This window comes from Chroicocephalus ridibundus, chromosome 1 (assembly GCF_963924245.1).
Source record: "Chroicocephalus ridibundus chromosome 1, bChrRid1.1, whole genome shotgun sequence".
Classification (NCBI taxonomy): Eukaryota; Metazoa; Chordata; class Aves; order Charadriiformes; family Laridae; genus Chroicocephalus; species Chroicocephalus ridibundus.
This window is the reverse complement of record NC_086284.1, coordinates 98,235,832-98,254,255: the sequence shown is the minus strand read 5'-3', so window position 1 is coordinate 98,254,255 and position 18,424 is coordinate 98,235,832. Positions and strand designations below refer to the sequence as shown.

The window sequence follows — 18,424 nt, the reverse complement described above, 5'->3', positions numbered from 1 at the left end:
TCTCTAATTCTCAGATGGGGACCGGCTTACAATGATTGCGTCCCGTATCATCCAGTGCATGTGGTGGAGGTCTTAATGCTTTATCGCACATTGAGAGGAGGAGTCCCAAGAGCCTACCTAACTTCTATGGTATGAGTGCAGGTCCTCTCCCTCTGGAGTTGGGCTGTACTCAGTTATTCTTTAGAGCAGTTTCTCTTGCCCTGGAGAAGAGAGAGGTTGGAGGGATTACCCTCATGGGGTAATGTGAACATTTGCGCATAGTTGCTATGAATATGAAAAGGATTCATTTTACAATTTGGAAAAGCAACAGATAAAGTTTCTTTGACGTAGCACGAGGGGCTATTGAGATAAGTGTTTGGAGTCAGGGGTGTTGAAGTGGAAGAAAGGACTGCATTTTTGAGCAAAAGAGATATTTCACTCTCACAGGTGAAAAGATTTAAATAATGAATTTGACTACAAGACAGATGGATTCAGACCACTAAGTAGAAACACATGTTCTCTCTTGGGACTTTCCATCTGTGGTTTACCAGCTGTGCCACAACGAAAGCCTTTCGCTTTTCTGTGAAAGTGAGTCCATTTCTTAGAGTCTTCCCACAAAGCCGTATCAAGCGGTGCTTTCCTGTGTGTGTGTGTGTTTAAATTGCTTGGGACATTGTAGTTCATGTGAGCCACTATACCTTATCGCTCTCTACAGCTACCTGAAAGGAGGAGGTTGTAGTGGGGTGGGGGTTGGTCTCTTGTCCCAAGTAACAAGTGATAGGACAAGAGGAAACAGCCTCAAGTTGCACCAGGGGAGGTTTAGGGTGGATAGTAGGAAAAACTTCTTCACAGAAATGTTATCAAACATTGGAACAGGCTGCCTAGTCAAGCGGTTGAATCGCCATCCCTAGAGGTATTTAAAAGATGGCTAGACATGGTGCTTAGGACATGTTTTACCGGTGGTTTTGGCAGTGTTAGGTTAATGATTGGACTCAGTGATCTTAAAGGTCCCTTCCAACCTAGATGATTCTACCTTTAATGAAGACAAAAAGAGGGAGGCTGGTGCCCAAGTGCAACACTGATCTGGGACAGTGCAATGATCAGGTGTCAGTTCTGGAAGCGGGAATGTGTGTTGTACTGTTGCTTTGCTAAGGGTTGTTAAGTTGGGTGAGAAAAGGATGTATCAGCTTAGGCTTGGTGCTGCCTTCAGGCTACTGCGTTCCATTGACTTTGTTCAAGGTATTTTGTTATGCGAGCCAAAATAGAGCAAAGCTTGTCAAGTCTGTGTCGCATTGATCTCCCCTCATCGGAGGGCTTTGGAAAGGAGCGCTTGTATGCCTTGAGGGATGTGGCTGAAAGTCAAACTGCCACTTTGGCTGGGGGCAATGGTTTGGGAGTGACTTGTCTTTACGTGCGGTGATAGATTTAGTCAAACATCCAGAAGAACGAATGGGTTTTATTTAAAATGTAAACCTGTTACATGATGACAAAAACTCTTATTACAAAATTTGAATGGCAACAACCAACTGTCATCTGGGATTTACTTGCCTTCAAAACCAGCTGGAAACCAAAACCAATTGAAAGCATGGCTTTTGCAACAGCAGCCTGTTGCGTTTAGATGTGTGCACTATGTACCGTGAAGTAGCCCAGAAGTAAGAAAATCCAACCAGTCTAAATTAGCTTAACAACATATTGTGAAATAACTGCTAGGTCACTTTTACATCTGTGAACAGTTACAGCTTCTTGCAGTTGCAGAACATAAAGGAAGAAAACTGTTTTTAGAAAAGGCTTCTGTCAGTTACAGAGGCACCAAAGAGGCTGAGCTAAACAGCCTCATGTGGTAGATAGTGAGGAAACACGTCTGCAGGACTTCTCGCTGAACTGCTAGGAAATGGTTACCCTTCGCATCCACACAGATATTGTTCACATTCTTAAGGTGTCTGCAAGATTGCATGCTTTCTTCAAGCAATTTCCCTTTAGGGAAGGGTTCACTGAAGACTAGATGTGGACTCAAGAAAATATCTAACACCTAGATTAATGGGCAGGAGAGAAGACAAGGAAAGGCTGACACTTAAAATAACTTATGGCACCTCAGTAATCTTATTTGACAAATGCTGTGAGACAAATGCCCTACCTGATAGGGTATCTTACAGTTGTAGATGGGAAGGCAATAGAGGACAAAAGTGAAACTAATAAATAAAACAGTATTTTTCATAGACATTGAAGCTTAGCAAACACGCAACATACCTTTTTTGACATTAATAGATAAAATGTCGTTTAAAAACCACAATTGTACACAGTTACTTACAGTCTAAACAGGAGACGAGCTTAATTACTTAGTTGCAGCTTGGCTTTTTTTTTAAAAAAAAACAAAACAAAACCAACAAAAACGACCAACAAAAAACTGATTTTTCCTATCCTGTTCAAATTGGTGAGTAAGCCTAGACTGCATCACATGAGAGCTGAACTGTCCCTTCTCTTAAGTGCCATGGAGGCTCATCCTGTGCAGTCCTCCCGCAAGATCCTGGTGCAGCGGTGGTACGCAGCTGCCTAAGTCTGAGCCTCCTTGCGGGGTATCACTTCAACAAAAGTGAATTGTGCTATTGCCAAATCGTTCTGGATTCCACATGGCAGGAAAACAGGACAACAACAAAAAAATCTATCTTCACTTGGCTCTGGGATTTGAAAGCTGATCTTGATATGAAAAATACGCCCTGTCTCACGGTTGACACTGGAGTGCCTCACCCCTGCAGAGCCAGGACAAACACGGCTGTGACTTACAGAAATGGTAGAATTTTAGTCTAGCAACTGGTGCAGGAGAAACCAGGTGTTTCCAGGGTTCAGTTTAAAATCATAATCTCCACTATTCCCATGATAAGATGGGGAGACTGCCCCACCTAGGCAAGAGAGCTAGTATAGATTCCTCCTCCTTCAAAACTTCATACCATCAGCAAAGTTTACTGCTTTGCTATTTCCAACCAGTTGTTCTTGGCTGGCTTGGGGCTGAACCAGTGAGGCACGGGCAGTGGCACACTTTTTTGGTGGAGGGATAGGACACAAGGAGAGGTTCAGTTAAAAAATTTCAGTTTACAATCCTCCCTGGAAGCCACAAGGGAGTGCTTAAACAAAGACCAGCTGAATCAAGCAGAGCTCGACCACAGTTTTTGTTCCATCCTGAAAAGGGTAAGTCCAGGTAACCTGACATTAACATAGCTGAGACCACTATTTTTAGTCAGTCAGGCTTCCACAGCCTGTTCTTTCACACAGTACACACCGGCTTCTGTCAAAAGTGGAAGTCCCCTTTTCAGTAGAATGTTTGGTAAAAAACCAAAATGTTGATATCAAGTGCATTTAAAGAATGCACGTTCCCTTACGTTAACGCATTCAGTGCTTAACCCCATTAGAGCAACTCCCATTTTTGGAGGACTGGGTCAAAACGTTCTCCCTAGTTCTGTACACAGTGTCATGCAGCTGGTGAAACCAGACAATGAAAGCACGTTCTGTAGAGAGAGAAAGGTGGAAAAGGTCACAAATCTCACTTTGCAGAGAGTCCTTCAGTTTTCTGTCTGTCTTCGCATTCAGTAGTCATCATCAGGGTAAGGAGTCACAGCAAGAACTTCCCACGCTCCTGAAACGCAGTTGCTTTTGCTGCTAACAAAGTCCTCAGAACTGATGATGGGAGACTGGGCACTCACCAGCTCTCAGCGCTTTGGCACAGAGTAGTGAAGTCCCAGGCTTACTGCTTTCCCCAGCGCGAGAGCTCAGTGCACTTGAGAGACTATCACAGAGGACTGTCCAAAGTGGTTGGCTGGCATGGTGACACAACTGTTGTGTGGACACAGCCAGTGGCTGGAACAGAAATCCAGCAAATTTTGCTGTCTCTTGTGTTGGAGAAGCATTTTTTTCTTTTTTTGGCTATCTCTCTTGGCATAGTCTGCAGAAATCTGTCACTTGTAATGCAAGCAGTGCTGCCACTGAGATAGGGAGTGATGCTTCTCTTGACACATCCCCAGCTGCCCAAATTGTTGTCAGGCTTTCCAGTTAGACAGGTGCTGTAAAAACAAAACAACTTCCTTTTAGAAAAAAAAAAAATTCCCCAGAAATAATGATGTCCTAGAGTTGTTTTGCATAGGTAACCAGTAGAACAGGCTGCAAAGCTATGGAAAAGGTGTGTTCATGCTGCTGAGAGGGAATCAAGCTGAGGTGAATCCCTGCTTCTGCCTTGGATACCCAAGACACTGGGGGCCCTCTGCCCTTGTACCACAGACTGGAAGTGCCTCTCCTTCGGCACATGCAAAAAGTGCTCTCCTGCGAACATCCCCCTCTCTTGTGAAGGGATGTCAGCACCACCTTTGGTTTGTTTTAAGCTACTTCAGAGAATGAGATGCACAGAAATTATCCGTGGTCAAGGGAAACCAGCTTCCTGAGGCTCCTCTACAGGCAGTGGAGGAGCAATTGCTCAAGCTCTGAATTTCTCCTCAGTGGAGCATGCTGCCCCACTGACTGTAATGGGTGTCTGGAGAGACTAACCCCACCGGGATGAAGTTACTCTTCTTCACAGCCTGCCTTCCCTGGAGCTTCCAAACCTCTTTTCTTTGTAACAGCAAAGCTAGCCTCAGTAGGCTCTTTTTGGTTTGCAGCATTCAGGATTCCCACCCCCCAAGAAACAATCCTACCTTCTTCGTAAAGTGAAACCCATACAATCAGAAACATATTTACATCAGTACTGAAAAGCAAAATGCCGTAGCAGAGCGTCCACGTGGGTGCACTTCTCTAGTGCTTTACTCCCTATCTACCCACACACAACTTGCTTGAAAATCTCAAATGACCATTGAAACGTTAATTTCTCCAAGAGCCCATCTTTTGCCCCAAGGTAGTATCAGCTATTTCTAAACAATTTCTGAAAGATAGTGGTTTCTTCTTTCATTAAGAAAAAACAGAACAGCAACAAACCTGGACAGATGGAGAATTGACAGCTTGCAAAAACTCTCTGCCTCAGTGCTCAACTACCATTACCCTTAGAAATGCATTTTTTCCGAACATCTAGCCTAAATCTCCTTTGTTTAAGCTTGTTGTGCCTTAAGTGCTGTGACCCCTGAGTTACGATAATAAATAATTTGTCCTATCCTCTTTAAGGACTCTGAAGAGGGTTGTTATTTTGTCCATAATGGGCCTTGCTTTCTCCAGCCTAAACATAACCAGTCTTTCATCAGAGATCACATTCCCTAGACCATTCTCATTTCTCTGGTAGCGATCCAAGCTGCCCTCAAACTGGGATGCTAAAAAGATACTGCCTTCTGTGCCTTGCATGGCTCTGTTGGCAGAAACCAGCCCTCAGAGGTGGGACAGTTTCTGATAGCAGTGAACCACCAAATCTACTGTCCCACCTCCTCTTCTACAAAACGTGTGGAGACATGCCAAGGAAAAGATAGTGTCTGGAAGGCAAGTGTCTTTGTTTTGTTGTTAATAAACAAAACATGCTACAGCAGCCTTCAATATAAGATAAATATTTACTCCTGTTTATGTCACAGAGTTTTCTCTACTGATGGGCTAAGCCCAAGCATCTAATCAAATAGGGCCTGGTATAAGTAAGTCCAGAGAAGAAAAGGTTGACCTTAAATAAACCGCTTGTGTTGTGTTAATGCAGTGCATAGGAACGGAAGGAGAAAATATGTCTTTATCTTAAGGAGAAAATCCATCCTCCTTTCTACGTTATGCTCTGCAGGAAGCAGTGTAATGCCTGTTGATGTTTAGCAAATACAAATGTTGCGGATCAGGCTGGGGCTGCATCATGGCTCTGGAAAATAACTGACCGTTAATCCAGTTTGCATGACCAACAAAGAAGTTCCAGAAAAACTTTTTTAATTTTAAGGGTTATTTTGCTTCTGTTTGATGTTATGGGTTGGGTACGTTCACAACATCTGCTACAGTAAACTATGCTTTAACTGCTACAGTTTTGGTGAAACCGCAGTATTTTCTGCCTGTTCTGCAGAGACGCCAAGGCAACAGTAATTTGCTTCAGGAGAAAGTACCAAATGAGATATAAAATAGGCAGATATTTCACCCTCTCTGTATTCTTACAAGTCCCCTGTACTGAGTTTGTTCTTCCAAATATGTCTTGTATTTTTTTTTGCCCAGTTTTTATTCCCCCCCCCCAAATGATAAATGAATATTTAAACCAGCTGGTTGGCAATATTGCATTCTTGCTTATGAAAAATATGAACATGTTGAAGGTCTGAACTGCATAATTTTTTTTTTTCTAGTAAAAGAGAGCGCTTAGTATTTTCTTTAAATTGGGTGTATATAGGCTCAGGTTCATAGATGTGAAGCAAATGATGTTCCTACATCCCAGCTAAGGACCTTCTAGGATGTAGTGCCTAAAAAGGTGGCGAACAACCATTTGATGATAGGCGCTGACATTATATGAAGTGTTAAATGGTCAGTGTTGTTGTCCAGACTTGAAAAATCAGCATTTAAAACAGATTTTCCAAGTTTGGCTCTGTCTTGATGGCAACGGGAGCTTTATCATAATTGTAGAACAGGAGGGGAGGGTGGCTTCAGCCTGTATGCATTGTGTCCCCTGTTGATTTGTTGTGTCCTTTGGCCTGAACTGTTGAAGGAACTTCTGGGAACCAAGACTCAGGCTGCTTTTGGCAGCACTTCCAGAGCTCAAGGAAAGGGCTGAGAGAAGAAGTAAGGCTACTGCTTTACATGCTTGAGTTTTTAAGATCCATCAAGTCTAATCTAAAAGCTTTATACTGAACTTGAGTACTGAAGCTGTGAAGCTAACTCACTCTTGAGAAAAATACAGTAACATATTTTTAATACTTACAGTTGAGTCCTCCTTTGTCTTCATTTGATTGGACATCTGTTGAAATAAATGCACTGTTTTAAGCATGTAGGATAAATAACAACAGTCTTTAGCCAAACAGGATTAATTTTAAGCAATATCCGAAGTTGAGAGTTCAATGATCTTTGGACAGAAAAATGCAGTCCATACTCTGTTTGCTTATGATCTAGGTCACCATTTCAGCAAGGACAGATTTGCAGCAACAGCTCTGCTGCATGTTTTGGGACAGTATCATGTGCTATTCTTGGGCTGTTTCTGAAGAAAGGACATGGCTCCTAGCCCAGCTGCTCCAGATGCTGGGCAAGATCACTATCCTGTTTTCTCCTGCTCTTTTCTGACGCACCTGGGCTTGCTAGCCATGAGGAGGAGGACATGGATTGAAAATGTGGTTTGTCCATGAAAAGTGTGGTTGCCCCTGCTCCCTTTTCTTAGACGCTAGCTCTTGCATACCTGCAAAGTGGCGTACTCAGTACTCGGATACATCAGCAGACTTGGTCTGATTGACCAGATGTCTTTTAGAGCTATCTTTTTTTTCTGTCACACCAAACATTGAAGAGTCCTGCATGCAGGCAAATGCAGCAATAGAAGTGTATGCATGTATAGCATGGAGCGACAGTGAGACATGCATTTTTTCTAGTTAGTAGATAGCGGCTTGATCCCAGTGGGATCTTGAACTCTTAATTGTCTAGCCAGTGACTCTAAAGCTCTCAGGATTGATTTATCGTCTGATTTCTGCTTTGGATTGTGCTGAGCAGAGCAAGTTACTGACCCTAGTCCTGTTCCACGGAGGAGCGTTCCCTCCATCTGTCCAGAAACAGCCTGCAGGGGTGGCAGCTGAGAAACTGTGACCTGAACAGGCACAAAATCTGAGTTACTCTCACATCCAGCAGTTAATTCCTGTGAGGCTTGGGCACATTAGCAGAAAATCATAAAGAATAACAGGTCGTGGGGCACTACGTGTCCTCCCCAGGGCACCCCAGGTTTTTGATAACAGCATGATTTCCTGCTGTTGTGTGCAGGCAGCTTACTCGTACCCTCTAGCAACGCACTAGATGACATTAAATGTTTTGCCAAATGAAAAAGAATTCTTCAGATTTGATCATACAAATGAAGGGCCTCATTACCTGTGTAGGACACTAGTTTAGAGGGTCTCCGTCTCCACAGCCAGCAGGTAAAAACAGCTAGAAGACCTATCACAATGACAATGGAAATGATGCTAGCTGCTTGAGCACCTTTTCCATTTTTTTCCAGGTTTTTGTTACTTTCTATGCTAGAACCGCTTTGCTTCTGCTGTGTGTCTAGAATAAAATAGAAAAAGGATGTAATAAGGTTAAGTTTTCACATTTCATGCCAAGCAAACATTTTACCACGGTTTACACACACACAAAAAAATTCTGAGGGACTAAATATCTGTGCTATTCATGTCACAACCTGGTCTAGTGGGAGGTGTCCCTGCCCATGGCAGGGGCATTGGAACTAGATGATTTTTTTAAGGTCCCTTCCAACACAAACCATTCTATGATTCATTCTGAGCAGGGCACATCTCCACCTTACGCTGTCCAATAATGCAATCCCAGTTTATTCCTCCCTGTCACCATACTGTGTGCATCCCTCTTTCCTCTTTTTTGTTGTTATTTTCTGCCAGCCTTGGGAGACTGTATGTTTGAGCTTGTATCTAGACTCAGTTGAAAGTGAATCAATACAGAATCTATAATGTAAATCTGATAGTATTCAGAAAACCCGTTTCTCTGAAGTTGTGATGAATTCCCACCAATTGCTGCAAACTGAAGGTTACAGATCTCCTCTCTTACTCAATGGTGGTAGTGCTTTTATAAACCAATAAAAAAAATAGTAAGACGAAGGTCTTTTCCCCCAGAATACAATACGACAGAATGCCATTAGGAAACTAATGACAAGGTTACCTAGTTTTCCTTTAATTTGGGATGGCAGCAAGGGTATGCTATCATATAAACACTCTACTGTGCCACTTTTGCTCATGTGCACAATTTTTGTTCCTGGAAAGAACTTCTATTTTTTGGCTATGTTTGTGGGCTCAGTGTTATTAAGTCCAGAGTATGTGATTCCTTGGTGTGTTCAGGTAAACTAACTGTGGGTATCCAGCTACAGTTATGCAAACAATCGAACCTCCTTGCGCCAGGGTGGAGAAACCTGCGAGAGAAAGGTGTGGGAGGCAAGAGCAGGAACAGCAATGAGACTGAACAGCCACCTCCAGATAAGCTCTCCCACTCCAGATAGCTTCTCTACACAGCTGTTTGGAAATCATGAAATCCACTAACGGTACTATAGCTATAACTGGGGTTTTTTTATATCTTTTTTTTTTAAAATAGCGTTCTGTTTTTGTGAAAAGTTGAGTGGCTAAATACTTGTTTCTACTATTGATCACTCATATCGGCAATAAATAGCATATTATACTTGTGCTATTGGGCGTATTGTTCTATTGGGCTTTCATTACCTGTTTGCTACAGGCCTACTTCAAACAGTGCACGGTATTAAATTGAGTTTTGAAGACTGAAAACAGAATTTTAAACTAGGCAGATAAAAAGCAAACGTGTGTGCTGCAAAGCAGTCAGGTAGGGGTTCAGAAATTGTGGACCTGCTGTACAGTGCCCCATGAAAAACAACCCGACTCCCCAGGTCATCACGTTCCTGAGGAACCAAAGGGCCCAGTGACTGCTTCAGATAGAAGAGCTTCTTGGTGCCGTTGTCCTAATACGCTTGATGGGGTGTTCACTTCAATGTGGAAGAAGTAAACATAAAGTCCATAGCTAAGCCTAACTAGCTTGAAACAAAACCTGAGTTCTTCTCCACACTTTTTGAAACTACTGCATTAATGCATACCCCTCGTTAGTGCGTATCTACAGAGACACACTGGTTGATATTCCTGCTATCTAGAAAACATGAAGCAGCAAGAAGGGACTTACAGTTGGCTGATAGATTTTCCTGCAGTATTTTATTTTCTACGGAGCACTCTATTTGCATGGTAGAAGTGGCTTTAACCTTCAGTGTGCTAAAAACGCTGTAGGTCCCATCGGCGTGGGGGGTGATCTTTAGCTCTGATGGAGGCAGGTGGCTGTTGTCCGTTTTATTTATCCAATAGACATTGGGTTTTGGGTATCCATTCCCGGACCTGCAGCTGAAAGTCACCTCCTCTCCAGTGCTGTCACCGTTTCTTACTGGTCCACTGAGTATTGGTTGGCTATAACTAGCTGGAGAGCAAGAGAAAAAAGAAATAGTCATCGACATGTTGAAACATATTGAAAAGACAAAATTTTGACATGGGTTCTGAAGCAGAAGTTCTGGGTTTCACACGACCCTCCTGACTTGAAAGGGAAACACCTGCAGGTTTGGTTTGTAAGCCAGAGAGCTGAGAGAATTACTGGAAGGGCAGAAGGCTCAAGCCAAATGCAAAGAAAGCAAGCAACTTCTTAAGCTGCTGCCACCCAGTCATGTGCAAGAGCCCTTACATTAATGAAAATCAAGATGAAAAAAACCTCACACTGGATAAACAGCTGATACTGGCATTCTCCCAGTTTTAGGTTCCCTAATCTGTAACATTTAAATTAAGCAGACCTCATTTCAGCGAAGTGCTGAAGTGTGTTTCAAAGTTCAGGCCATGCTTAAACGCAATATTGAAATGGCATGAATTTGAAAAGCTGGAACGAGAATTTGGGCAAATATGTGCAAATAATACAATTTCTTACCTGCTAAACTGAGAACGACTTCTGCCTGGTGAATCACTCTAGTATATTCAGTTTTCTGCAGTACTACGCATTTGTACCTACGTTCATCACTCTGGCTGACATTTAGCAGTAGCAGAGAAAAATCGCCATTTTCCAATCTATCCCAGAATAATTGAGTCCGGTTTTTAAAGTGAATACACTGTTCACTTTCGTTGTCTTGACCAGAGATCATTGCATGTACAACCGAACACTCTTCTTGATCATCAGCTATTTGCCAATATACCCGTAAATTTTTTAAGTGCAGTTCTCTTCCTTGATAAATGCAACTGAGTGTAGCGTTGTCTCCAAGTTTACTGACGATGATCTTCTCCTCCAGTGCAATAACTACAAGATAAAGGAGAGAGAGGGAAAAAAAGGGAGGTTAGTTGGAAAAAACGTCATTCTGTTCAAGCATATCCTACCACACGTGGACTCCAGTATTAGTATTTATGACATGCAGGTGAGTGTGCTCACCTCATAGTCATTCCTACCTCCTGACTTACTGGTGGCTGATTCTCTCTCTGTCTGTTATCTGTACATTTTCCATACGGACCTTTTGCAATATAAAGCCTTCTGCTTGTTTCTTTCTCTGAGGACCAATCGGTCTAAGCATTCTCAGCCCCATGGATACCTGCATGTTTCACTTTGCCCACTGACTGGGATGAACTGCAGACACATATTCAAGTCCTAATGCTTTAATAATATTTTTTTTTTAAATTAAGAAAAACGCCAAATAACACCAGGTGAATCACAAGGAGTGGGAACGCTGTTAAGAAAAAGAGTGCTACCTTTATTTTGACACCCAAAAATTTAAAAAGGGGAGTAAAACCAGTGTTTCTCAAAGTGGTCATGTCATAGCAATCACATTTTATTGCTGCCACTGGTGTCACCCTCTCAACAAATATACGCAGCTGGCAAACCAGCATGCCCAGATACCTCCAGTGATGCGTTCATTAGACATTTACAACCTCTCACAGCCACTTTGAGGTAGGCCAGCGGGGTGTCTGGCTTTCCAGGGCACTTTTCCTGGCCTCCAGACATGAGGAAGGCAGTCTGTCCTCCTGGTGAGCAAGGCGAAGGCATGAGCTGGCTGACGAGCGATGCAGAGGGTGCGGGTCAGCTACTCGGAACGGGCCAGGGTGGCTCTGACTGCAGCCTCCCTGCTGGGAGGGATCCACCACCTCTCCTCCACCCCAGCAGCCGAAACCTCTCTGGTGCAACTGGTTGCTGAGACCAAAGCAGTGTAAATGTCAGACTGGGGGGCGAGGCGGGGGTGTCAGGCATGGGGTTCGGTGGGAGAGATTACAGCTGGGGGAAGTGATTATGTGGCTGGGCAAATTAGGGAAAGAAAGACAGCAGAAGCGAGGGTTTGGTAATGTGGAAAACAGTGTATGGTGAGGTGGGAGGGAGGTGGCAATGCTAAAGGGGGATGTGTTTTTGTGTTGCTGCATTGGATTCAGAAGTGGCTCATCTAGATGTCCGAGTTGGGCAGCCTGACTTAAAAGTACCACTGAAGCAAACACAGCACTTGCAGGGAGAAAGGCAGTGTGTTCTCCAGGCCCTTATCCTCTGCTGGGCAAGAGAAGAAGTAATGGGCTTGAGCTGCAACAAAGATGCTGCAGCTCAGACTTTGGGAAACCCCTTGTAGCAGCAGGAAAAACACACCCTGGAAAGGCGGGGGCACTTCCATCACTGGCATTATTTAGGAAAAGGCCAGCTGGCATGTGTTGAAACTCAATCTGTTACAGTTTATCCTGATTTTGGGGCTGGGGACTTTTCTTGATGACTTTGTTGATGTCCTTCTCAGTGATTAAGCAAAAATAGAGAAGAGACAACTCTGAAAACGTTTAAGTATCACCAAGTGATGTCCTTTTAACCTTACATTTGTTTTGAAGGGGATTTTTGGAACTGTAGTAAAAGAATTACTAATATTGGGTACTTGATACAGCGATGCGTAGTTCTAGTCACAATATGAATATGGACTTTATGCGGGCATGTTAGATCTGCTTATCAACAGCACTTACTACCCCACTTCTAAGACCTTTTGTTGGCAGAGATAAATACACAGGGATGTCTGTAAAGCAGGCAGAACAATCTAAGCAAGAGCATCCATAAGGTCCCTTGCTATTCTCTGTACTGAAATGGGTAGAAACTGATTTTTCCTCTTTCCCTGATGCATGTCCCACTGAGGAATTGTTAAGTGTCTTGCTGAAAACACACCGATGTTTATATTGTATGTATTACAAATACTCTGTGTACTTGGGTACATGTTAAAGAAGAGAAGCTTCATTTTTAACTGAAGTGTTCTGAACTTACCAGCTTTCAGGATAGGAAGGAGCAGTAACAGAAATCCATAGCTAAAATAAAAAAGCAAACGAGAGTTACATGATAGACTTTAGCAACTCTGTTGTTTACCTAAGCAATAAACCTAATATCGGTTGTTTCAGTATAGTGGCAGAAGTAAGTAAATTAGGTACTACTATTATGTAGTGTCCCATTTAAGTATTTGCATTTTTGACAGCTGCAAAACTTCTGTTCAAACGACATAACTCTGTGGGTGGGTGGCCAAGGCCACGAATAGCAGTAAAACGCACTAATATTGGAATCAGAGCAGAAGGCATGAAGCTGGTGTTGTGCCTGTCTTTCTTGTGAAAAACGAACTGTACAGACTCACTGACAAAGAGACCCTGGAAGATACCTGGGTCCCTGGGAAGGAGTGTGGCTGCACAGGCCAAAATCCAGCTAAAACCCCTGCACCCCACTTTTTTGCTGAAATCAATGAGTTGCGATTTATCTGCTTAAAGGACGGCACGCAGCTGACCATGCTGCCCACCGGTTTTTGCGCTTAGTAAAAATGTGTAAACAGGAAACGTGCTGATAGCAGGGAGCTGTGCAAAGGTTTTGCTGGAAAGAATTCAGCGTGTTTGATGGCTCCGGAGGGGCAAATCTATACGGGAGTTTCCCAAGGGAGTTACATCTGCTGGATGCTATAGGAAACCCCAGTTTAACCTATCTACAAGGTCCAGGTGATTTAACTCTCATCTCACAGGGCTTTGAGAAAGATAAGTGTGCAGCACTTTCCGAAGAGTTACTTTAAAATAGCCTTTCACCACCCTGCCTAGCTATACATTGTGCTCCCCTTCCTCCAGACCTCTGTGGGAAAGGAAAGACAGACACTGGAAAGGTTTTGGAATGGGAGCTGTGCGGCTGCAGTTGCCCACCTTGATACTGCCCCAGGTAAAATAAGGTTGCAAAGCTGAGCCGCTGGATGGGTAGAGGGACACGAGCACCTGCTCATCCCCAGTTTCCCCAGCTCGCTTTTGCAAGCAAGAAGGGCTGTGAGGCCACACTACCTGGGTGCAGCTGGTTCCCTTCCCCAGTTGTTCTCAGCCCTCAGCCAGGTCCAACGCTGAGCCAAGGGCTGGGGCAATGAGGGAGAGGTGCCCCCAGAAGCCCGTGTCCATCCAGAAGCAAGTCTCAGGGTCTCCCACCCAGACTGCTCGCTTTTTTCCCTCCAAACAAACCCTGCCCTGCCTGACCCTCCTTCCTCCAAGCTCTAATCTAAGCTCATTCCCCCAGCAGTCATTTCTCACCTCACTTTTCTCTATCAGCTGTGCTTTACAACGTCCCCTCTACCCTTTCATGCCTCCTGCCCTTTCCTCACAGCTCCTGTCCGGCCAAACATCAGGGTGCATCTGCCACCTCCAAGGCACAGCATTGCTTCTGCTCAGCTTTACTCCCACCAGCTGCCTGGGCACAACATGTTCTCCTCTGCTGTGGAGGAGGGTCTCTAATTCCCACCTGCCCCCAGGAAAACTGTGGTCTTCCCAAACATATTTGGCTTCCCATGGAAAAAGCAGAGGACATTCCTGACACAAAATCTACCTCCACTTGAAGCCCCATTTCCAGAGGATAAGCTGCAGAAAGTTTAGGGAAGAGTCAATCTGACTTCTATTATTTTTATATGAAGAAAACACTGTCTTTTCCTTTTCTGTGTCCTTTGAAATGGCTTCACAGATGAGGTTTCAAAAGTTTAAGTGAATGCCCAGTGTGGAACATTTCCGCTCTAATACTTATTTTAGTAAGCCTCCAATCATCCCTAAAGTAAGTCTCCCGAGTAAGCAAATCTAAACACTCCAGGGAGGCAGCTCTGCTCTGTTCTGTCTCTGGCAGTGACTTTTTGTGGCTTTTGCACATGTCCTTGTATTGCATTTCTGCTGTATTTTTATATTGTGCAGGAGCCACCACTTTTATGCCAGGCTTGCGGAGGTCTGTCTTGACAAGCTCACCTTAACGTAATTCTTTATCGTTCTGAATCCCATGTCTGTGTTTGTTTTATTGTTCCCCGCCCAAGTTAGAAACTACTGATATAGTCAGTCATTTGAATTAAACGGAGAACAACAATTGACTGATCTTTATGGGACTCTTTAGGGAATTTCCCATGGTAGACATTCACTGATGCCAACAAACATTTAGCTAGTCAGCCAGGAATGATCCTCTGTGTGTATACAAAGCAGGTCTTGATTTCTTATTTTAATAAATGATGTCACAGCCAAAGTTGGACAGATCTTGAGATGTTCGTCCTCTTACTTAGAGGAGGTTGCAGCTGTGTAGTGTGGGGGCAGTGTCAACCCACCATGTTTCCCTGGAACAGCTTTAATGCCAAGCTCCTGTTGGAAAAAGGGAGGAATGCTCTTGCCTGTAGAGAAATCTCCGTTTTACCCTATATGTGCACTCTGTTCCTGTGTCTGTCATGCTGGCAGTGAGCTCCACTAAATGCATGCGTAGCTGCATTAGTTTCTTAGGTTCTTTCTCTCCTTTTTAAAAAAAAAATTTTTTTTTCCTCTTTTCTTTCCCACACCTTCCCCTTCTATATGTTTTTTAAGATGTCGTGTGAAACGGGAGAAAGTTGCACTTCCTCTTTCATACATTCTTGTCTGACGAGATCATTCTTCCTACCAGCATCTCAACTTTTTCACGCACTATTTATTTTAGAGTCATGGGATGTTGCTGCTCTGGCATAAATTAGCCAGACAAAAGATGTCCCGATGCTTCCAAGAACGTCGGGGCTTTTGCTCCGCTGCCAAGATTTGCTTTGTCCCCCGACCTTGTATCGGCATCGCTCTTCTCGCATCAGCAGGTGCCCTAAATAGGTTATCTCTGCGAAGCTTTTCTAACGCCTACCGTAAGGCAACGCTAAAGTGGGCAATAAAAACCGGTGGACCCGTCACTGACACCGAGAGCCAGAAGGCTCCTTAAAAAGGCCGATTTTTAAGTCTTCGGCGGGGTAGGTGACAAACCACAGCCAGGTGGAAGCCCCTGCGTGGGCTGCCGGGCGACGCCGGGCGCCTTCCAAAACCCGCCCGCCCCGCTCCCCGTTCTCTGCCCGCCTCCCGCCCCGCCGGGAAAGCCGCCGCCGGGCACGTTGAACGCCGCAACCCGCTGTCCCGGAGCCGGGGGCTGGGGGGGATGGACAACCCCCCCGCAAACGCCTCTCGCCCCCGTCTCTCTTTAAGAAGCCCACCCCCGACAGAGCTTTTCCTGCCCGCCGCACTGCAACGAAGCTCGGATTTTTCTAAAGGGGGCGGTCTGTGTGTGTGTGTGTGTCTGTCTGCCCCGGTTTGTGACACGCATCCCCCCCGCCCTAGCGACACGCGTGGGGGGCGGCAGCTCCCCCTTCCCCCGGGTCGCCACTCACCTTCGCGGCTCCATGGCAGCGGCGCGGGAGGCGGGTGACTGCCCGAGCCCAGCCGGACCGTGCTGTGCTGTGCTGTGCTGTGCCGTGCTGTGCCGTGCCGCACCGAGCCCGCCGCTCGCCCGGTTTAGGCCATTCCCCTTTTCCCTCCCACGCCTCCTCCCCACGGGGATTTCCGCAATCCGTGCGCGGCCGGCCCTGCCACTGGACGAACCGGGGCGCCTTGCCGCCGGCACACCGACCCCCGGCAAAACCCTCCCCCGGGCTTGGCCGCCGGCAGCGCTCCCGCTTCGTCCCCGCACGCCGGGCGCTGCGCTTCGAGAGAGCGCGGCCCCGTCCCGGCGGTGCGGAGGACGTCAGGCGAGTACTCGCCCATCCCCGCTGAGCCCTTTCCAACAGCCTCGCCGGGACCGCTTGGCAGAGGCTCCCGACCCCCGAAAAGCCATCGCCCCCCCGCTTCCCGGGAGGAGGTTGCCCGTCACCGCCGGCTCTGGGCGCTGCTGGGGGGGCACCTGGGGAGCCAGGGCTGGGCACCGGCTTTTGTGATGGCGCGGGGAGGGCAGCATCCTGTCGGCCCTGGGGGGTGGTTGAGACCGGCCCCATGGCCCCACTCGGCGTGTGCAAGGGAGGGGGCAAAGTAACACAACCCGTCGTTGGTCGCGACGCTCCCCCCCGACACCCCCACCCCCGGGTCTTTGCAGAGCCTGCCGGGGAGCCAGGGGCTCCATCGTTGAGTTGTGTTTCAAAATACATTTCAAAAGACGTTGGGTTTACCATTGCATAATTCATAAATAGCCCTAAATGTGATTTGATGTGACCACGCCTGAAGATGCAGAAGATAAAAGCTCTGAATCATGTTGATAAGGGGTGCTGGAGCAGTAGTTGGCTATTTGAAAGCTGTGGTTCACATCCACCGGCAGTTTTGTTTCTGGCTCCCTATCAGGTGCTGCCTTTGGCTTGTTGACTCTCAGGCATCTCAACCCAGCTGGGTCGTCTTCGCCAACGTTAACGTTTGTGACACACACCACGAGGCCATCACTGCCGCGCTGCAAACACGCGCCACAGTGACAGTCGTTAAAAGAGTCGTTAAAAAAGCCCTGTTAATGTTTTATTTCATCTTGGTTCTGAGTCACCCTGTGAATACCGATTACTTTGTCTACGATGAGCAAGAAACTCCAGAGTTGTGCAAGACCTGCAGGTCTCAATGCTGTTTCTGCTGCCAGCCAGCAGGGAGAAGTTGGGGCTCTCAGTTTTGAGTCTCAAAGCCAACGTTACTTCAGCCTCTCTGTGTTATCGCTGATACGCTGCAAATCAGTGATTGGTTTGGGAGGATAGACTTAAATTTCCATTAAATTTAAAGGAAGATAAACATTCGTATGGAATTATGGCTGACTCGGAAGGTATTGGCAGCAGTCAGTTCACATCTCTCACTGAAATATTTCCTGATGGAGTGTCCTAGTTTGGGAACTACTCTTTTGATATTTTAGGTGCTGTTTTAATAACAGACAGTTCTGTTATTAGTTCTTTATGGAATCAGTTCTTCATGGCTAAAAGCTTCCTGACTTTAAAAGCTTGTGGCTTGACTTTATAGGTGAATTTTTAGACTTCTGGATATAAATTTGTTCTTTCTAAAATGCATAGTTTGAACGCACTCTTCTGATGTTCTTTACAATGGTTTTTATCATGCTTTTTTCATACACGATGAATAAGAACAGGCTATTACTACACATGCGTCCCAGTTTTGGTGGAAAGAAATTTCAGAATAAGCAAGAAAGACAAATGTGCCTCTATAGCTGTGAGACTCTTTGGGATTTGGAAAGGTCGGATACAAACCTCTTTGCCTGCACCAGGCATTGCCTGAATTCCCTGGTGAGTTTTAATCTATAAGGTAACTTTGTCTTCTATTTGCCTTGCAAATGGTATTCCATTAAGGCCCGGCCTTAGGCAGGTCCTAAGTTGTCCCTACCTGCAGAATTCCTCAGAGGGCTTGAAATATAGGATATTCTTCTGCCAGTGGCTCTGTTCTTATGGCACACACTGAACATCCCTGTGGTTAATAAAAGCAGCCTCTCACTGCCAAATCACTGCCATTAGATGTAACATGTTCCTTGGGGAGTGCTCCCCTATTTCTTTCCACGCAATCAAAAAATGAGAAGCAGC

At 45.4% G+C, this 18,424-nt stretch overlaps 1 protein-coding gene across 1 annotated transcript; it reads right to left on the bottom strand.

Moving 5' to 3' along the window:
- Positions 1 to 1,430: 1,430 nt before the first annotated feature.
- On the bottom strand, positions 1,431 to 16,609 carry ICOSLG (inducible T cell costimulator ligand). Its single transcript, XM_063344481.1, has 7 exons — positions 16,268 to 16,609; positions 12,886 to 12,926; positions 10,552 to 10,914; positions 9,772 to 10,056; positions 7,954 to 8,127; positions 6,812 to 6,847; positions 1,431 to 4,031 (listed from the first exon to the last, which is right to left on the bottom strand). Exons 1-7 carry the CDS (start codon positions 16,279 to 16,281, stop codon positions 4,021 to 4,023), a joined length of 924 nt encoding a protein of 307 aa, XP_063200551.1. The 5' UTR covers positions 16,282 to 16,609; the 3' UTR covers positions 1,431 to 4,020.
- Positions 16,610 to 18,424: the final 1,815 nt, after the last annotated feature.